The sequence below is a fragment of the Falco punctatus genome, assembly GCF_963210335.1.
Source record: "Falco punctatus genome assembly, chromosome: 6".
Taxonomy (NCBI): Eukaryota; Metazoa; Chordata; class Aves; order Falconiformes; family Falconidae; genus Falco; species Falco punctatus.
The window spans coordinates 82410593-82430909 of record NC_137585.1 but is presented as its reverse complement, the minus strand read 5'-3'; the positions used below and the strand labels follow the sequence as shown (position 1 = coordinate 82430909).

The following is a 20317-nucleotide window of genomic DNA, read 5'->3' as shown; positions in this document are numbered from 1 at the left end:
ACAGTACGAATGACTACTAAGATCTTGAACCATCACCTGAGAAAATCAGTGCAAGTCTTTCATGTACCTCATTTCAAGCTTTTCACTAAAATCTGAGATGTCATGCACTATGAACAGAACCAGTATTTTAACACTAGATTTTCAAAAGCAAGTTGATTTGAGGATTGAGTCCTTTCTCTCCCCTTTTTTACACCATATTTGGTGAAATATTAATATCTAGTTCCCAAGAAATAAAATATAAACCACAAAATATAATGACTCATATATATGTCCTGGGGATGAAAAATCTCTTATTACTCTGTCTTTACGGGTCTACCAGAGTAGCATTAGAAGAGCTGCATACTCTCTCACCAGCTAAAACAGACTGTAATCTATAGTAGGTTGGTTTTAAAAGTTAAAGTTAAAACTATCACACTTGAATCTCCTCTAAAGGATGTTTGAATCTTTTTATAGTACCTAAAGAAGAGACAAAAGGCAAACAGGGAGAGGCTAAGAAATTATTAGGTTAGCAGGTAGTGATTTCATATTATTATATTTTAAAGCACCATCTCAACATCTGCTGAAGGTCTTAGCAGACTGTTGCAGTCCTGGGCCCGGCTCATGCCCACCTTTGTGAGCCTGGAACCTGCACTCCAGAAGAAGCTTGGTCAGGCAGCTACTCTTGCATGTCTTCCAGCCTTTTCCCTCTAATACTCTTTTCATCTTACTCAAGTAAACTGCACGTTTTGATATTCATTAGATGTACAGATGTACTGATTATCAATGTGCTAGAAATTTATTGAGACTCTGACACTTGTTTTTTAAATTGCCCTAGTATCTGTCTGTGGCTTGAAAATAATGTACAAGGTCAAAGGTAGATGAACCTGTATGAAAAAATTACATGAGCAGAAAATGTAGATTATTTAGCTGAAGCTCACTGAAAAACAGCCAGTAAAAGTTGTGCTACATGGAAAAACACAAGCAACATCAAATACAGTTGCATCATTCATGGCTGGTTTGGATACGGGCTGACACCCCATTCTCCTTCCTTGCTCTGATCATCCCCTCTGCCGGTGGGGGAACCATGTCTTCAGGCACAGCACTGAAGAACAGAGATGACTGTCAGAAGTGCTCACTAACTTCTGGTTCCCAACTTCAGAGCACAGCAACTAGATCCGTTCTGATGTCTCAGAATGAGGGCCAGGGGTTCCTGACATTTCCTGTTCTAAATCCCTCATCTTATCTCTTTGAAACTGCATGGTTTTTGAACTTTGGTTGAAATGCTCCTGCCCTAGCTTTTGGGAAGTTCCTTTCTCATGTACAGAATCTCCTTTCATGTACGCTTTCATATGTACTGAAAAGGCATATCATTCAGTCTATTGCTTCATTTATTACCTCGTTTCTACTGCTTTATTTAATCTATTAAACTTGTCAAAATCACTGATGAGAGTACATGGTTTACTTTGACTCTTTCAACAATTTAATTAAAACTTACATACTAAAATTATTAGATGGATATATTTTACCCAAAAAATATTTAGCTTGGCTTTTGCACAAGTAATTAAATAATCATTCCCTATTTGGAATAAATGAGGAACCATATTTTTCAGATCTCAGAATCAGTTTAAAACGAAATTTGACTAACTAGCAGAAGCAAGCAAGAAAACCTATCTATCTATCTAATTAAGAAAACAAGTATAGATTCTTTGGAGTTTTCTTGAAGGAAGCAAACAAGAGGATACTACAACGCTTTTGGTGGACACTACTGTATTTTTGAAAGAAAGGAAAAAAAATATTTCCATTAACTTCGTAGTTTGCCACTTGAACAGGGGAGGGCACTCAAACCCCACAAAAAGTATTTTGAAAAACAGTTACTTCGGTTTTGTGCGCAGGGTGGGCCGTTTTGAGCAGCTCTGGTCTGAGCTAGTCAATGGAAAATAAGCCGCGAATTTTTTTTCTTTTTGGGGTGTGTGTGTGTGGGTGTGGGGGTGTGTGTGTGTGTGTGGGTGTGTGTGGGGGGGTGTGGGTGTGTGTGTGGGGGTGTGGGTGTGTGTGTGGGGGTGTGTGTGTGGGGGTGGGGGTGGGTGTGGGGGGGTGGGTGGGTGGGGGTGGGGTGTGCGTGTGTGTGTGTGTGCGTGCACGCGCTAATAGTAGAGGTAGCATTAGTCTGTGTAATTTAGTTGAATCCTGAAGCTTGCCAGGCTTTGCTTCTACTGTGCTTTATATCTGACACACCATTTTATGCATTACACTGAATTCTTTTCATTGTTATAAAGGAAAGGCAAGTAATAAAAAAAATAAATCTCAAGTTGTGTACATTTCATTCCATTACTAAAACTTGTAATTCCACTCAATTTCCACCAGAGGGCAAAAGAAAATCATTAGACCAGCAAAGACAATTCCCTTCTCAATTTTGAGCATTAAGACAGATCAACTGAAACACCAATTTCATTTTTTTAAATTATTCTGCTCACTCTTCAGCTTTTTCTTTTGAAGGTGTTCAAAATTACTCTCCAAACGTTTTTTTCACAGTACAACTATCAAGCTTCTCCCTGTTCCAAACACTACAATCCTTTTTCCTCTCTCCCTCTTTTGTCTGAGTGAATTTGGCTCTGAAATCTCTGACTGTATTCAGACTAACTGAGTCGTATTATAAAAGTTTTATAGGTACAAGATTGGTGTCTCCAATATTACTTCTTTCAGTTTCATTTAGTTTTCTTTTCCAGATGGTTCTTTCAACTATTTTTTTTTCCAAGAAGAGTTGTCTCCCCTTTTGTTCTCTTCCTTTTGATGTGTGGTCCTGTTCTTCTCAGCAGTAATCAACATTATTCCTACATGTCAATCATCTGCATATTATTTCACCTCATTTTTTTCGCAAGCTGGTGTCTCTTGCCCTTCTGATACCTCTTCATCAGTCAGCTTGCCTGTGCCGTTTCCTTTCCTTACTTGCCAGCTTTAGTAACACAGAGGTATTTTGCTCCTTCCTTTTCCCAGTTTTCCTCTCCAGAGACTGGGAAAAGCAAGGAAATCACGTAACAATCTGCTCTGATACTAACTTTTAGGAAATCTGGGCAAAGACACTGCAAGAAAGGGAGTTCTTGAGTCTGTTACTAGTCAGAAGTCACAGGAGTTCATCTGGATTACAGGTCTCAAGAAGCAAAATACTATTCACAGGAAGTCAGAGACCTATTCCAGCCCCTGCTGGGCTTGAATTCAGGTTTCTGCTTTTCCCAGGTAAGTACTGAGCCGCTGGTTTTGCATATTCTATCATATCATATGATAATGCACCTATCTTTGCTTATTCCTCTGTGGAATAAAATGCTATGTGTATAACTTAGAACTTTTAAACTTAAACTGAGTTGCATCATCAGGAAGCACCAGGGTACATTAACTAAACCATTGTCAAAAACTGTCTGGGCTTTGACAAGAAGACCATTATAAGCTGTACAGATTTAGCTTATTCACACACACACACACACACACACACACAAATTATTTAAGCTGGATTTAAGCTCCTCTGAACTTGATAGAGTTGGAATAAAACTAGGTGTATTTCTGAGGCAGTACTGGATAACTTAGGGGTTTTTTTCCACATTTGTTGCTTTCTTTCTTCTACTTTTAATTAAATCTGGGTTTGAGATTTCTATCTTTTAAATCCAGAGCTTCAGCTGTGGAACCTGTGAAATCACTTCTCTTAAGATATTCAAGGGCTTTTCAGCTCCTTGGCACAGTGTGTGACACAAAGTAGTTCTTCAGTATTCCCAGTCTACTCTACCTCTATGATGGAGATGGAGCAGCACAGTAGGTATGAGTGCTGGGGTGACCTTGGCTGGCCAGCAGATGCTCACCCACTCCCCCTCCCCAGCAGGACAGAGGAATTAAATAAGATGAAAACGCTCATCGGTCAAGATAAAGACAGGGGGATCACTCACCAATCACCGTCACAAAACAAAAAAAGGCAAAACAGACTCAACTTGGGGAAATTAATTAGATTTATCACCAATTACAATAGAGAAGGATAGCGAAAAATAAAAACAAAACTACAAACACCTTCTCCTCACCCTTCCCTTCTTCTCAGGCTCAACTTCACTCCTGACTCTTCCTCCTCCCCCCACCGCCACAAGCAGCACTGGGGGACAGGGAATGGGGCTTGTTGTCAGTTCATGATGTATTGCCTCTGCCGCTCCTTCCTCCTCATGCTGTCCTCCTGTTCCCCCACCAGTGTGTGGTCCCACCCGTGGGACATAGTTCTGCATGCATTTCTCCAGTGTGGGTCCTTTCCACAGGGTACGGTACTTCAGGAAAAGACTGCTACTGTGTGGGTCCCCCATGGGGTCACAGATCCTGCCAGAAAACTTGCCGCTGCGTGGGCTCCTCTCCACAGGCCATGGCTCCTGCCGGGAGCCTGCTCCTGTGTGGGCTCTCCAGCAGCTGCAGCAGGACAACCTGCTTCACCAATGTCTTCTCCACAGGCTGCTGGTGCCTGGAGCTCCTCCTCCGCCCTCTTTCTCTCACCTTGGTGTCACAGAGCTGTTCCTCACACTTTTTCCCCTCACTGCCATGCCGTGCTTTGCCCTTTCTTAACTTAGTTCTCCCCTAGGCACCGTGGCTGTGGTGCCCAGCGGTGCCCTGCGGCGGGTGGGCTGGAACCGGCCGCCCCTCACAGAGGCCACCCCAGCCCTGCTGCCGGCGCCCAGCACGTTATGCATCCAGCACAAAAGGAAATGTCTTGAGAGACTCTGAGAATGGCTATAGCTAATTTACGTTGCCTGTGGTACGTGAGACGGTAAAGGCTTGAGTCCTTACCCCCGTCTTGCAAAAGAATGTAACTAAAATAACTGCTGAACTTTACACAGTTGTATTTTTCCACAGGAAAACAGGTTGACAAGTGTTTTTTACCAATATGTATTGTCAGTCTTGAATTTTGAGAACCCAGTGTTCTTCTTATCTTTACTAAATTGACAAAGATTAACAAGAATCTTGTTCCTGCACTTACTCACAGGGCACTACTAGAACCGTGGAGCAGGTGGGAACTTACATAACAGGCCTGGCAGCTCCCATGGCGGTTCCAGGTTTACAGGAATAAACAACGATTTCTATTATAAATGGATTTTCATGCCAGCTGAGGTTGGTGGGGATAAAGCGTTATAATTTCAAAAAGCTTTTAGAGTTGACTCCTCAGGTATGGCTGTAAGAATTAGCTATTTTAATCTTCTTCTTAAATACATACATACATATATGCATTAACACGTATCACATAGGAAAATAATATGTATCACTAGGCCGGCTTGAAGAACAAAGTATCTACCTTGTCCTCAGTAGGGCATAGCTTGTACACCAAGAATGTTGAGGTTGTCACTATGTGAAAGTTTCTGACAATATATTGCTGAAATTACTTTACAATTGAATAGAAAGAGTTCTAGCCCTTCTAAGGAAACTTTGCTCTACTTAACAAATGCCACGTATTAATAACAGCAATAAATCAAGCACTTAATCCTACCACCTAATGAGAGTTTACACTCAGTTCAATAGGAGAAAATTCTAGGTTTCCCAATAAAAAAAACTATTTCAGTTATCTACTTAGGTAAGGCCCACCCTTGTCATTCTTGCGTCATTTAAAGGGGTTTCAAAGATTATTTTTTCTCCATTGACTGCAAGAACTTCGCAATATTAAACATGAAATATATAAGTTTATTTATTCTTGGGGACTGAGACACTAATGTTACAGTTTTTACATCCTGACATTTAAGTTTAATGATTCCTAGGGCTTTTCATTTACCTTCTCTTAAAATGGAGGTCTAACTATAAACGATCCTCTAATGTTCTACATTAAAAAAATCCTATAATTGCATTTGTGTGTGTATATATACATGCGTGGTCATAAATACGTATACGTATGTGCACATGATATTGTTGCATTCACATAGTGCACATAAACATTAACAGAAATGTGAAATACATATCCAGGAATATTTGAAATTTCAGTAATGCCTTTCTGTCTCTCCTTGTTTATGGCCAAACCAGAATTTTTAACCTATGCTTTGTTTCTTTAAATACCTAGTTTGGAATAAATACTACATGTGTTTGCTGCCACAGTAACATGAGTTCAGGGCACTTGTGTCCTCTGTAGGTTGAAACCCATTTGTTTGGTGTTATACAAGTCTATGCACATAGAAATTTTGCATGCTTTATGCAACATATTTTATTATTACATGAAGAGGAAAAGCCTTCTAATTTTAAATGAAATAACAGTGCAGAAAAGTATCCTAGTATCTTTAGGCTAGACACTGTTTCCTTATGTGTATGGATATCAGACTCACAGAAAAGACAGAAAATTCACAGAATCTCTCTTTGATACAGTGCAAAAATGGGACTGGTTGGGAGCAACATCCTATGCAGTTTTAATGCACACACTGCTTTGGGACAGCACGTGGAAAGCTCCCCCAGGTGTCAGCACATGGAGTGGACAGAAGGAAGCAGGGACCTGTCTTAAACGATATTATCCAGCTTTTCTTCTGGTCAGTCTCTATGGAAATCTAGATTAGGACTGGCACAGCTGAAAGTAGCTTCCTTCTATTGCAGTGACTAAGCTGAAGGGTCAAGGCCAAGGTCATGGCTGTAGTGCAACGACCTGAAAGGCAAGTGGATTGCAAGTGGCAGAAGTCCCTGTCTCTGTCCTCAAAGGTCCTTTGCCTACAACATTTCTTCACTGTAGACTGACTCCTATGTATGAAGGACTGAGGTGATTCACTTCCCTCTGACAACATGGACATAAGAAAAGAGGTCTGTATTACAGTGACCTGCTTCCAGAGACCTCAATTAAACGGAGGGATTTGGGGAAGCATGATCTTTTTTTTTAAGTTAGGCCAAATCAACAATGTCTATTGTAAGTCTATGTGGAAACAGAAATTTATTTGTGATAATTTGCTTGATTGCTGCAGCTCACCTCCATACTCCTCCAAACTTCAAAATTTCAAGTGCTACTTCATACCTAAATAAAGAAACCCTACCAAAATCAGTATTTCTTGGCTTAGGCCAATGCAAAAAAATTCACATCCCGGACACACGCCTGAGGAGTTCACAACAAGCTGCAGTCACAACGGAAGTGTCACTGACTGGTTACAGAAATGGAGCAGTAAAGCTACCCTGTGCAGCGCTGTGGCAAAAGAATGTGATGTAGTTGCGCAGGGGACCCAGTCCTCCTGCAGTTCTGAATGATGAACATACCTTAGCTTGTATGCAAATTTCATACACAGGGTCCTTCCAGTAGGAAAATAAATAATCCACCCTACCAAGGTGAATTACAATGAAACCACACTTCTTTCTGATCTGGAGAACACCTACACCACATACTTCAGTCATTTGTCTGTGTCTAATTAAGCACAGCTCAGTGCAACTGAGTTTAAGAATCTACAGGTATCCCCACCAAGTAGCAATGTAATGACCAAAAATTAGATGTTTACTGTATATTCCTCCATGCTTGTGCACACAGAAACCACTGACTTCCATATTTAGCGCTAGATCTTGTTTCCCATTACCTAATGTACCGTTTTGGTCATTTAACCTTCACAAACTTCCCTGAGGTTTTAGGTAAAAGAGGGAACAGAATCTGGCTTCTGTGATTCTTTCCATGTACCACTTTCTCAGCAGACTACCTGAAATTAATTTGGTGACCTCTCTTCAGCCTTTCTTGGAAAAGCAGCCACATTACACAACAAAGAACCAAATGGGTTTGTAAAACAAAATCCTCTTGCAGTCCCTGCAAAAGGCAGCATTGTTTAAGTCTGAAACACATTGAAAGGGCAGTGCAAGAAAGCTTGAACTGATGTGATCTGCACTGAATGTTTGGTCAAGACAAGCATTTAATTTTCCACTCCATTTAATCTGACATGTTTTATGATTGCTAGTTCTTTTCTGAAGTGATAGATTTATGAGTAATAATACAGCATGCTACCTTCTACACAATTTAAAATGAGTATCTTCATACTAGGATGAATCTTTTAGTGAAAATTGTCTTTCAACCTGTGAACAGAGGAATGACTATTCAGTAAATACCTGCTTCATGAATTTCTTCTTGTCCAGTGTAAGAGGAAAACACTTGCCCAAAGAACTTATATTGCTGCTCTCGAAAGTTGTTTTGCAGGTAGTCCATCAGCATAACATAGCCAGACTGCTGCATTGTAAGGACTTCACAGAACACAGCTAACTAGAAAGGGGGAGGAATAAAAGAAGTCAGAAGTTATAACAAATTAACCAGGTTCTGCTTGCAGGCAAAAACCCTGGGGAAAAGATGTGTGAAGTCTCCCAGCTGAGGTCTCCTGGGTGGCATGAACTTTCGTTCCCCTCTACCAGCAGTGTATCTAATGTTTTACTCCATGTGTATTTCTCAGCCACTATGCTGTTGGACCTATGCTCTTCCCAGCACCACCATTTAGCTGGGGGAATATGGAAAGATTGTTTCGCACTCCTTTTTATCTGGGCTAGAAGTCCAGACAGCCTGCAGAGTTAGGAAGTGTGTTCTTAGTCCCTTCTAAGGCAAGAAGTGACTCAGAATCTAGTCCTGAACTAAAAAAAGGGAAAAGATAACACAGTCAGGTAATATATAGGCTTTCTAATTCAATGGCTGCATGAAGTATTTATAAGTAGATAAAAGAAAAACTAACTTGTTGGGCTGGCAATGAATGCCACGATCTTTTACCATCTACACGGCAAGTGTTTTTTCTTTGGTATTATTTATAATTACTTGGTTTAAATACATTAAACAAATTACCTGGTTTTCAGAAATACTTATGGTATCTTTAAACACAATCCATTCAACTGTTTCAGAGCAGGGAGGAGTTGATAAAGACCCATTATAAGTGTAATATTTGTCTGTTGCATTCGGCAAAAGGTTCAGCAAAATAAATGGTTCTAAGGCAGCCTGTTTTCCTGAAAAAGAAAAAAAAATAAATTAGAGTCGGATAGTTAAAATACTACAGAAGCAATGAATAAATAGTAACCACACTCTCCATTATAGGAATATGCTAATTTTGAGGGCATTCAAAATTTGATCTCTGGGGAGACTAGCATACAAATAAATTGCTGAGCCTTTTCTATTCAGTTTGAGTAAGTGTTGTTCAAAACCAACTTTGTTTACTTTGAAAGTGTAATGAGTTACTCCAGTAATAAATAATCAGTACATTGATTCACAAGAATTTGTTCACCTCTAAGTTTACTTGTAAACGTCCAAGATGCCAAATCTTTGTTGCGCATGTGAACTTTAAAGAAAAAATATGTTAAATCTTTGGTTTTGGTCTCATGACACAGCTTCAAACTCTCCCTGAATTTGGTTAAGTTGTTAAGTTTCTTGCAGGATCTTGATCTCTGCAGAAAATCACTGCCTGGGGAACTGTCATCATGTTAGACCTGAGAGTTATATTACTGATGACCACAGAAGCAGAATTTCTGTAGATCAGTGGTTTTCCAAATGATGATAATACAGCGAAAAACTGCCACAGCTTTACAAAAAGCACAGAAGGATGCAAAGACTTCCTCCAGAAAAGCATGACCACTATGTTTATTGTCCTGTGAAAATAATATCACATCTTTCAGGTCAGCAATTTACCTGGTATCTTGTCAACTGGGCACATGCATGAGGAATTGCTGGGAGTCCACCCACAGAGTTAAGTTCGTGCTGGCACGGCAGTAGGGTGAGCAGCAGAAACCGGCAGAAATGGTACCAGCTTTCTTAAGGCAGACTTTTTCAGTCTGTGACGATTACCAGTCTTGTGACAATTGTCTGCCTTACTGTCTGGTGCTTCCAAAATAATACTTGTTTTTTACACCTTGGAATAATGTAGATCCTTACATACCTTATTTCAATCTAGTTACTGATTTTAAATTTCTCCCTATTTGATAAGTATTCACTTATGAATATCTACATTTTCAGGCTGGGCATTAACTTGCAGTTTTACAGATATGTTACTTCCTGAGCCCTGTACAGGTTTCTGACCTCTCTGTCTTCAGAATTCTTTAAAAATTTGGTAAGAACAGCAAAGAACATTTAACAGTTTACTACAAACCACTGATGCTATTCTTCTGTATAATGACTGTTCCACTGAGTTACAGTTTAAGAGCTGTCTCCTCCCCTCTCTGTTATCCATGTGCCATGAAAGGAGAACATTTAGCAGTGTCAAGCAAAGCCCATCCTTCCATTTCTCCTGTTAACCAGCCTTCAGACAGAAGCTATCATTGCTATCTGGTACATGTCTAGTTAACACATTCTTCCTCCAGTAAAAATGAATGACCTGCCCATTTTATCTAGATGCTTGGGGACATGAAACTTCTCAATTTTTAGTAAGAATCCTGCCATACACTTTGTAATTTTGGATTTTAAAATGTCCTTTATTGTGATGATTGACAGCTTAGATTCTAAAGTGAAACACCTACAAAGAATGATCAGAAATACAGAGTTTGTCTGGAAGGAATAAGACTGCTTGCCTGCAGAGCTTGAGAACTCAGCAACTGGGATTAAAATAAGTACAATACAGATATGACTGACAAGGACAGATCATGTACATCATAGACAAGGACAGATTGTGTGCTATTCACTTTTCTTCAGGAGGAACAACTTGATTTAGTCATGACCTGAATTTTCAGAGCTTATTTGCATTTATTCAAGAAAATGATATTCTGTTCATTGTTGAAGTGCCATGTAGTGGCTGTATCTTGAATCTTGCTGCTGATAGTTTTACAGCTCCTTCCAAGGCTGTAGGACAAGTATCTGCCTTGATGTATTACTTGTTCTCCTTTGTGTTTCATAGAGAGATGGCACACAAAGATAATGAATCTTAACTGCTTTCTCTTTCTCACCCCTCTGTAATTTATGAAAGTTGCTCCCTTTTATATTTGTTGAATGGTGTTTTCTTTCTAGAGAGAAACAATCTTGACTTCAGTGTCATGCTTTTGAAAGCTTTTAAAATAGTGGACTAATAGCTTTTTACATTTTCAATGTATTAATCTCAATGGCCTTTGCAAAGCTCAAGCACCATTACATATAGGAAAACTGAGACAAAATTAACCATTTACTTAAGGGCACAGCCAGGATGTAAGAAAATATCCCTGTTCAAGACAGTACTCATTCATGTTTATTCTTGTGCAAAGCCACTGTGAAATCGAGTTAGAGCTCAGATCTCCTCATGTACCACCCTGAAGTCCATGTGCTCTGACAGGAAACCACGAGGAATTCTAAAATACCAAAGTGTCAACATGTGGTTTGAATAATGCTAGTACAAATATAATATAATTGGATTATTTCAGATTTACACAGGAGCTAACAAAAAAAGAATCCATCTCCTCTGAGTTTACTCAATACTGATATTCATATGGTCTCACACTTACAAGGCACATCTTCGATGGCTGTAACAGGATTATTTGGCCTCCAACCACAAAATCCAGAAATGCATGATTAAGAAAACTCACAGAATAAATGAAACATTTCTCTCAATTTAGCATTTAAAGAATTGCAAATTCCTCATGATGGTTTTATTTATTCATTTACACTTACTGCTGTTCTTACAAGTATTCAGTCTTGGGGTAAATAACTCCTAGAATCACAGCCTATCTCAGGTTGGAATGGACCCATCAGGGTCATCGAGTCCGACACCCTGCTCCTTGCAGGACTACCTAAAACCGTATGACTAGAAGTATTGTCCAAACGCTCCCTGAGCTCTGGCAGGTTTGGTGCCATGACCACCTCCCTGGGGAGCCTGTTCCAGTGATCGACCACCCTCCCAGTGAAGAATATTCTCAGTATCCAACTGACCTTCCCCTGATGCAGCTTCATTCCATTTCCTCATGTTCTATCTGGCCACCAAAGAGAGGAGATCAGCGCCTCCTTGTCCACTACCCTCCTTGAGGAAGCTGTAGACTGCAATGAGGTCACCCCTTAGCCCTCTATTCTCCAAGCTGAACAAACCAAGTGACCTCAGCTGCTCCTCATAAATCTTGCCTTCAAGACTTTTCACCATCTTGGTCACCATCCTCTGGGCACACTTAAACCAAGTGACCTCAGCTGCTCCTCATAAATCTTGCCTTCAAGACTTTTCACCATCTTGGTCACCATCCTCTGGGCACACTTTAATAGTCTGACATCCCTCTTATACTGAGGCACCCAAAACTGCACACAGTACTCCAGGTGGGGCCACACCACTGCAGTGTAGAGTGGGACAGTCACCTGCCTTGTCTGGCTAGCTATGCTGTGCTTGATGTGCCCTGGGACGTGGTTGGCCCTTTTGGCTGCCAGGCACACTGTTGACTCATATTCAACTTGCCATCAACCCAGCCCACCCAGATCTCTTTCCACGGGGGTGCTTTCTAGCCTCTCATCCCCCAGCTTGTACGTATAACCAGGACTACCCAGTCCCAAGTGCAGAATCAGGCACTTGCTCATGTTAAATTTCATATGGTTGGTGACTGCCCAGCTCTTCAGTCTATCCAGCTGATTTTTGATGTTTCTTACAAAAAAGACATATCTGAGCTCTAGGGAACAGCACATCCCATACTTACACTGAAACGGAATTTAGTCTAATTACTAATCAATAAAACACAGAGGCAGACTTACCGAAACGACTAACACTATCTACTCCATTAATGATTGGATTATAATCCGGATTATCTTCTAGTCCAATCTGTCAAAAAGAAATTGCATTTTTTAACAGTACATTTTTTAACATGAAAAAAGATTGAAAGTTGCAGTTTACCACCAAAATTATAGATGACTTAAAGCACAGCAAACGTATTTTGCTCATTTGCTCTTCTGTAAGAATAAATTAGAAAGATATATGCAAATTTTTAACTCGGTGATCACACATTGGAACCAGTTAAATTCAGTTTGAACATCTGCCGTGTTTCAAAGCTTGTTTAATGACATAAAGATATACTTTGTTTACCTCAAACAAAATTGATAAAGCTCTTAACTTTCCATTTCCTTTAATTGCTTCTTCGAAATTTGTAAACTGATCTGCATCATAGCAGTAGATTTGCATCTGCAAATAAAAATATATTCAAATATTATACATAGAAAAATTTAAATAACATAATCAATAAAGTTATTTATATCCCCATTTTGAGAAAAAATGCCCAAGCAAAAAATTTCATTACAAATATAGAGACTTTTTATCTATCTCACATGCATTATCTGAAGATATAAGATGGAATTCATCAGCTATTAGCTGTCTAAAAATGACGTCTCCTGGAAAACCACTAGATATGCAGGAGTTATCCTTTCAAGCAGCACAATGCTCTGCATGGATAACACAGTAAGCCAAGATAACTTGTTCACACTAGACATCTAACCTGGAGTACTCAGGTGAGATGAATCTTGAAATCACTGGTAAAACATGGATAATGAGGCAAGATGTCCCTACTGCATCTGCCTTGCAGTAAATGTAGAGAAGCACTGGCAGTAAAGATTATCAGGTATTTTGTGCCCATATTTGACTGCTGTCATGGGCACTGAGTTTGTTGCACACCTTCCTCTCTTCCTCCAGATGCACTTGGAAGTCTATTCCAGTGCCCGGTCACTGACATGAATGGGGGAGTGTCCTGCTCTATTAGTTTTTCATGTGATGATGATGGAAGAGAATATTCTCTTTGATGCCTTGGTAGGACAGGTGGAGCGTGAGCAGGAATTTTTAAACAGCTAATGAGGTAAAGGAAATGACGCTGCCCAGGGAAAACTCCTGGCTCACAGCTTTCCAAAGAGACAACTTTGGCTCTATTGCTTTGCTCTGACATAGAAGTCCAAAGTTCTTAGCATGAGAAGCAGCACAGCTGACTGCCACAACTACATCTTTTTAACAGGCAAATGATGACAACATTATGCTGGGTGCCGTCGTGGGTCTCAGTGAGAGCTGCCCCTGTCCTCCACCCCACCTCCACACTGTTGCAAGAATCGTTTGGACTGGAAAAGACCTTTGAGACCATCAAGTCCAACTATTAATCTAACACTGCCAAGTCCATCACTAAACCATATCCCTAAGCACCACATCTATGCATTTTTTTAGACACCTTCAGGGATGTTGATTCCACCACATCCCTGGGCAGCCTGTTCCAATGCTTCAACACCCTTTCAGTGAAGAAATTTTTCCTAATATCCAATCTAAACCTACCCTGGATCAACTTGAGGCTGCTTCCTCTTGTCCTGTCACTAGTTATCTGTGAGAAGAGACTTACCCCCACCTGCTTACCCTTCAGGTAGTTGCAGACAGCAATAAGATCCCCCGTGAGACTCCTATTCTCCAGACTAAACCACCCCAGTTCACTCAGCCACTCCTCATAAGACTTGTGCTCCAGATCTTTCACCAGCCCTGTTGCCCATCTCTGGACACGCTCCAGCACCTCAACGTCCCTCTTGCAGTGAGGGGCCCAAAATGGGACACAGTATTTGAGGTGCAGCCTCACCAGTGCTGAGCACTGTGGGGGATGGTCACTTCCCTTGTCCTGCTGGCCACACTATTTCTGATACAAGCCAGGATGCTGTTGGCCGTCTTGGCCACCTGGGCACACTGCTGGCTCATGTTCACCCAGCCATTAACCAGCACCCCCAGGTCCTCTTCCACCAGGCAGCTTTCCAGATGCTCTTCCCCAAGCCTGTAGCGCTGCGTGGGGTTGTTGTGACCCAGGTGCAGGACCCGGCACTGAGCCCTGTTGAACCTCATACAGTTGGCCTCAGTCTGTCAGTCCAGCCTGTCCAGATCCCTCTGCAGAGCCTTCCTGCCCTCCAGCAGATAGACATTCCTCCCTAACTTGGTGTTGCCTGCAAACTTACTGAGGATGCACTCGATCCCCTCACCCAGATTGTCAATAAAGACATTAAACAGAAGTGTTCCCAATACTGAGCCCTGGGGAACACCATTTGAGACCGGGCGACAGCTGGATGTAACTCTATTCAGTACCACTCTTCAGACTTGGCCATCCAGCCAGCTTTTTACCCAGTGCAGAGTACATCAGAGTACATCCATCCAAGCCAGGAGCACCCAGTTTCTCCATGAGAATGCTGTGGGAGATGCTGTCAAAGGCTTTACTAAGGTCCACGTAGACAATATCCACAGCCTTTCCCTCATCCACTAGGCAGGTCACCTTGTCACAGGAGATCAGGTTTGTCAAGCAGGACCTGCCTTTCATAACACCATGCTGGCTGGGCCTGATCCCCCAGTTGTCCTGCACGTGCCGCATGATGGTGCTCAGGATGACCTGCTCCATGACCTTCCCCAGCACCAAGGTGAGGCTGACAGGCCTGTAGTTCCCTGGATCCTCAGATGGTACCAGAGGGTAACTGGTCTTAGTATTAAAGACTGAGGCAAAGAAAGCATTAAATACCTCAGCGTTTTCCTCATCCTTTGTGGCAATGTTCCCCACTGCATCCAATAAAGGATGCAGATTATCCTTGGCCCTTCTTTTGTTTCCAACATATTTGTAAAACCATTTTTTGTTATCTTTTATGGCAGTAGCTAGCCTGAGTTCTACTTTGGCTTCTGCCTCTCTATCTTCACTGTGCATAACCTCGCGACATCCTTATAATCCTCCAGAGTTGCCTGCCCCTTCTTCCAAAGGTGCTAAATTCTCCTTTTTTCCCCAAGTTCCAGCCAGAGCTCTCTGTTCAGCCAGGCTGGTCTTCCCTGCCAGTTCATCTTTTGGCACATGGGGATGGTCTGATCCTGTGCCTTTAAGACTTCCTTCTTGAAGAATGTCCAGCCTTCCTGGACTCCTTGGCTCTTCACAACTATCTCCCAAGGGACTCTTGTCAATCAGGCTCTTAAACAGGCCGAAGTCGGCCCTCTGGAAGTCCAGGGTAGTGGCTCTTCTGACCGTCCTCCTTATTTCTCCAAGAATCAAAAACTCTATCATCTCATGATCACTATGCTCATGATGTCCTCTGACCATCACATCACCCACCAGTCCCTTCTCTGTTTGCAAACACCAGGTCTAGCAGAGCATTTCCCCTGGTTGGCTCACTGACGAGCTGTGTCAGGCAGGTATCTTCCACACACTCCAGGAACCTCCTAGATTGTTTTCTATCCACTGTGTTGTATTTCCAGCAGACATCTGGTAGGTGGAAGTCCCCCACCACAAAAACAAGGGCTAGCAATTGTGAGACTTCTGTCAGTTGCTTGTAGAATGTTCCATCTGTCTCTTCATCCTGGTCGGGTGGTCTGTAACAGGCTCCCACCAGGATATCCACCTTGTTGGCCTTCCTCCTGATTCTTACTCATAAACCCTCAACCCTATTGTCACCATCACTAAGCTTTAGGTAGCTGAAACACTCCCTGACATACAAAGCTACTCCACTACCTCTCCTTCCTTGTCTGTCCCTTCTGAAGCATTTGTAGCCATCCATTGCAGCACTGCAGTCATGCCAGTTATCCCACCATGTTTCCGTGATGGCAATTATGTCGTAGTTTTCCTGCTGCACGATGGCTTCCAGCTCCTCCTGTTTGTTGCCCATGCTTTGGGCACTGGCACAGATGCATGTCAGTTGTGCTATGCATATTGCCTGAAAACACTGGCATGTCGCCCCACAGCTCATCTCTGACAAGCTTGGGTTTATTCCCTTGTTATTTATTCTCTTATTCTGCCAAACCAGCCAGGGGTATGCTGGCCCGACTGCCTGTGAGTGCAGATGCACCCAGGACCTGCTCTCATGAGGTGACTCCTGGCATGCCACTGCCAGCTCTTTCCAGCCCAGCAACATGGGCTGCATTTTATCTCGGTAAGGTCCAGAAGCCTCATGGGCCCTCAGCAAAGCCCCAGCTTTGAAAAGTTCATTTATACTTTAAACAACCGACTGCCATGGAATATGATGGGCCAAACTCATAGGAACTTAACTGTTAGTGGGAGCTTGAACTTTGTCAGATTAGCAGAACCAACTTCTAATGTCACCTTAGAAGATGTGTGAAAATGCACAGTTTAAAGGTTCTCAACATGCCACGGAAAAATGCCTTATGCTGCCCTTCTAAAATCCATCATTTAAATATTACTAATTTGGACTTAAGTGACTTATTATAGTTGCAAACAGACCTTAATCAAGTGATAAACAAAGGTATTTAGCATAAGTATTACTTATTGCAGAATGTCAAATTGTCAAAATCGATTCTGTACTTTACCTCAAGAGGAAATTTTTGTCCTTCTAAACTATGTTCCGATCCATCTGATGACACGTTGCATTTTCCCCAGTGAAAAGTGATCTTGCTTGCTTTGAATACGGTGTCTAACCCACCTCCACTTACATAATAATCATTTGTCAGGTTAATTTCCACTAAACAAAGAAAGAGAGGGGGAAAAAAAAAGGAGTGTCAATATAAAGGCAAGCCAAGGCACCTATGACTTATATTTTGGTATTAGGTGCTAAAAGGTAAATATGATATGCTTATTTCCCTGTATTTCATAAGCACTTTGACAGGAAATTGGTTATTTAAACTAAGTAAGAAGTGTGGTAATTCACTATTAGCATGGAAAAATATGTTCCATTTCATGCTGCAATTCATAAAATAGTCATCCAACAAAGTGCACTATTACATTGGTCTCCTGATACCTGAAACTAGGCACAGAACTATGCTAAAAAGCTCAGAAAACTGGTTTAGCCACCAATCTGATGGTCTAAGAAAAGAAATTAAAGAAATACATAGCTTCCTGAAACCACCTGTGCTGTTAACAAAGAGGAAAATACCTCCCCCTCGCTAGCCTCATTATTATCATAATTCTAGATACAAATCATGAAGCAACACAAGAGAAGATATTTTTATCCAGTTCTTAGGAGGACTGTCCTGTCTGTGAGACCCCTTAGCTGTGGAGCAGTCTCCTATGGGAGAAGGTGATGACAGGTCTTCAGCTGGACATAGCTGTACACAAGCTGCAGACAGGACCGAGCATTTGTCTTCTGGAGGGAATGAGCAGGGTGGAACAGAGCTAAGCCCCACATGTGGCTTTCCTACCTCCAGTGACTGTGAATTGTTTGACCTCTTGCTACAACAGCACTAAATGGAGTTCAGTTTCACTACATTCCTTTCCTCAAAACCTTGAAGACAATTTTAACTGCAGGTAACATTAGCAGTTCCTGTTATAATATCTGAATTGCTGTAGATGAGGAAGATCTCAGTTCACTTTTACAGACTTTAAAGAACATTTCCTCAGGGATCTATTGAAAAGACAAATGCACTATTTAGCTAGTAGGGCAAGAGGGAAGTGATTTGTGGAGTACTATGTAGGAAGTACATGAACAGAAATCAGGAACAATGACACTAAAATAAAAAAAATATATAAAATAGAATAAATAAAAAGGCTGGCCTAGCGGTCCACTGAAATTGGTAGAAGGTCAAAGACCTCCTCCACACCTATGCCCAAAACAAAAACAGTACTTCCAGCAAGCACCTTTTAGTTACTGCTATTCTGAATTTGTAAGTGGTTGCAAAAAGATACGTCTGACAATGTAAATGCCCCCATAAGCTTTTTTTATAGCTGAGAGAAATAGGCACTTGTAGGCATAAATCACTTTCTAAAATACATTTCTAAGATAGGTAAGACAAATCGGATCATAAAAGCACCTATTTCTCTTTGACTGTATGAAGTCATCTAAGTGAGTAATTCAGACACAAGTGCCTACCTTACAGGTGTCCATCTGTACGTGAGATGAATCTCATCCTGAGTTTTTTGAAACCACAACTCATCCATGAAGTGCTTCCAGATAAGTAGGTAATTTATTCATATTTTTTAAAAAATCATTTTTGTATGCTTATTACAGATTCTAGATAGGTATTATAATTATAATTATTTCATAGCAAATGCTAAATCACTGTTTAGGTTCACTGAAGTCCACATGATGGGACGACAGTAACAAGGCCATTGCTTTGGATATATCTGTCTGTGCACATAATTTTGATTTGTGTGCTTTCTCTATTATGCTTGGCTATTGTCATCACCCGTTTTTTTTATTTAATGGAAAAATTCAGAATGCACCAGCTAAGGAACAGTGAAATGAAAATGTTTCATTAAAAGTCCTTAGTTGATTGTCTTCCTTATATCACTTTTCTGACGTCATTTAACTCCAAACATGAAATTTGATTTTTTACCTGTTTTGCCAGTGTTGCGAATGAAAGTATCTTCCAAAGTTTCCTTTTCCCATCCATAGAATTTAAGCTTCTTTAGATTCACATTTACTTGTGTAAGATCTTCATCTATATTAATAGGAGATTGTTTGGCACCATTACAGGCTGAATATTTCTTTCCCCAGTTCTTTTGGTTCAAGGTTCCTAGAAATCAAAACATTTGGGATAAATACATTTAAAACCTAATCTGACATCCACATATTTTTTAATGTGGGAAAGGTAAAACCCAGTTTGCAATCTGTGATCAGAGCACCTGCCCTTCTTTTAGGCTCATCTGTAGCAATACTTCGCACACCTACCACTGCATCCTACCTTCAACAGTTAAGTCACTTTTCGACCATTTTAGACACTATGCAGACATGTTTATGAATCTCTAGGGAAAGCCAAAACCAACAAAAACCTACTCACACACAATATACAGATATAATAAATAAAACAGGGGTGGCGGGAAAGCTTTCAGGTTAAAGAAATTGGGAATTACTGCAAAATTATCCTTTCCAAATAACACTTTTAATCATATGCATGTCACTAACATTTCTTCTGTCCAATGAAGTCAGACATCCAATAAGATTTTGAAATAAATAAAAGCAGGACGATCTTTTAAAAATCCTTACACAGAGGGAAGAAGGTTAAGTGATTCTAGTCTGAAAAAGGAAAAAGGTTAGTGGTGCTCTGGCTGGAGAGCCTGGCTTTGCCCATGGAGGGCCACGCACACACACTCCAGCCATTGTCCTTCGCAGCTGCCGGGCGAGCGTGGCCAGGAGGTTCTGTGCTGCAGCAGGACACGTCCAAGGCACAAGGGCTGCACGACTTTTCACTATGGCCAGTTCAGACACAGACAACATGGACACAGACGGCACGTGCTTCACCAAAGACTTGATTATCTTCCATAAGAAACGCTCAAGTACTCTACAGATCACTGTGAGGGGTTAGCAGCTGCTCCGAGAATCTTTTTTTTATATAACATAGTAATATAAATAATACAGTATTTTGTGTATGTTTACAAGTTTACATATAAACATTTTTTTCTGACAGAGAATTCTGCTAACACTTCAAAGGACTAATTAAAACCAAGAGATAACTGCATAGACTTAAGAAAATATAATTGCTTCAGTTAGCTTCCCACTTACTAGTAGTTCAGAGCTAGTATTAGTGCTTCCGATGCACACATCTGAATTTTATTAGACATGCTGAAA

General features: G+C 41.0%; 1 protein-coding gene across 7 annotated transcripts in view; it reads right to left on the bottom strand.

The window, feature by feature from the left end:
• PTPRZ1 (protein tyrosine phosphatase receptor type Z1) overlaps positions 1-20317 on the bottom strand; it is a 183740-nt gene that overhangs the window by 51313 nt on the left and 112110 nt on the right. For all 7 annotated transcript variants that reach the window (XM_080393865.1, XM_080393867.1, XM_080393866.1 and 4 more), the window contains exons 3-8: positions 19086-19265; positions 17124-17275; positions 12909-13004; positions 12581-12647; positions 8750-8907; positions 8035-8185 (exon numbers count right to left, since the gene is read on the bottom strand). In XM_080393865.1, the coding sequence (XP_080249991.1) occupies positions 8035-8185; positions 8750-8907; positions 12581-12647; positions 12909-13004; positions 17124-17275; positions 19086-19265 (804 nt within the window). The remainder of the gene's footprint in view (positions 1-8034; positions 8186-8749; positions 8908-12580; positions 12648-12908; positions 13005-17123; positions 17276-19085; positions 19266-20317) is intronic.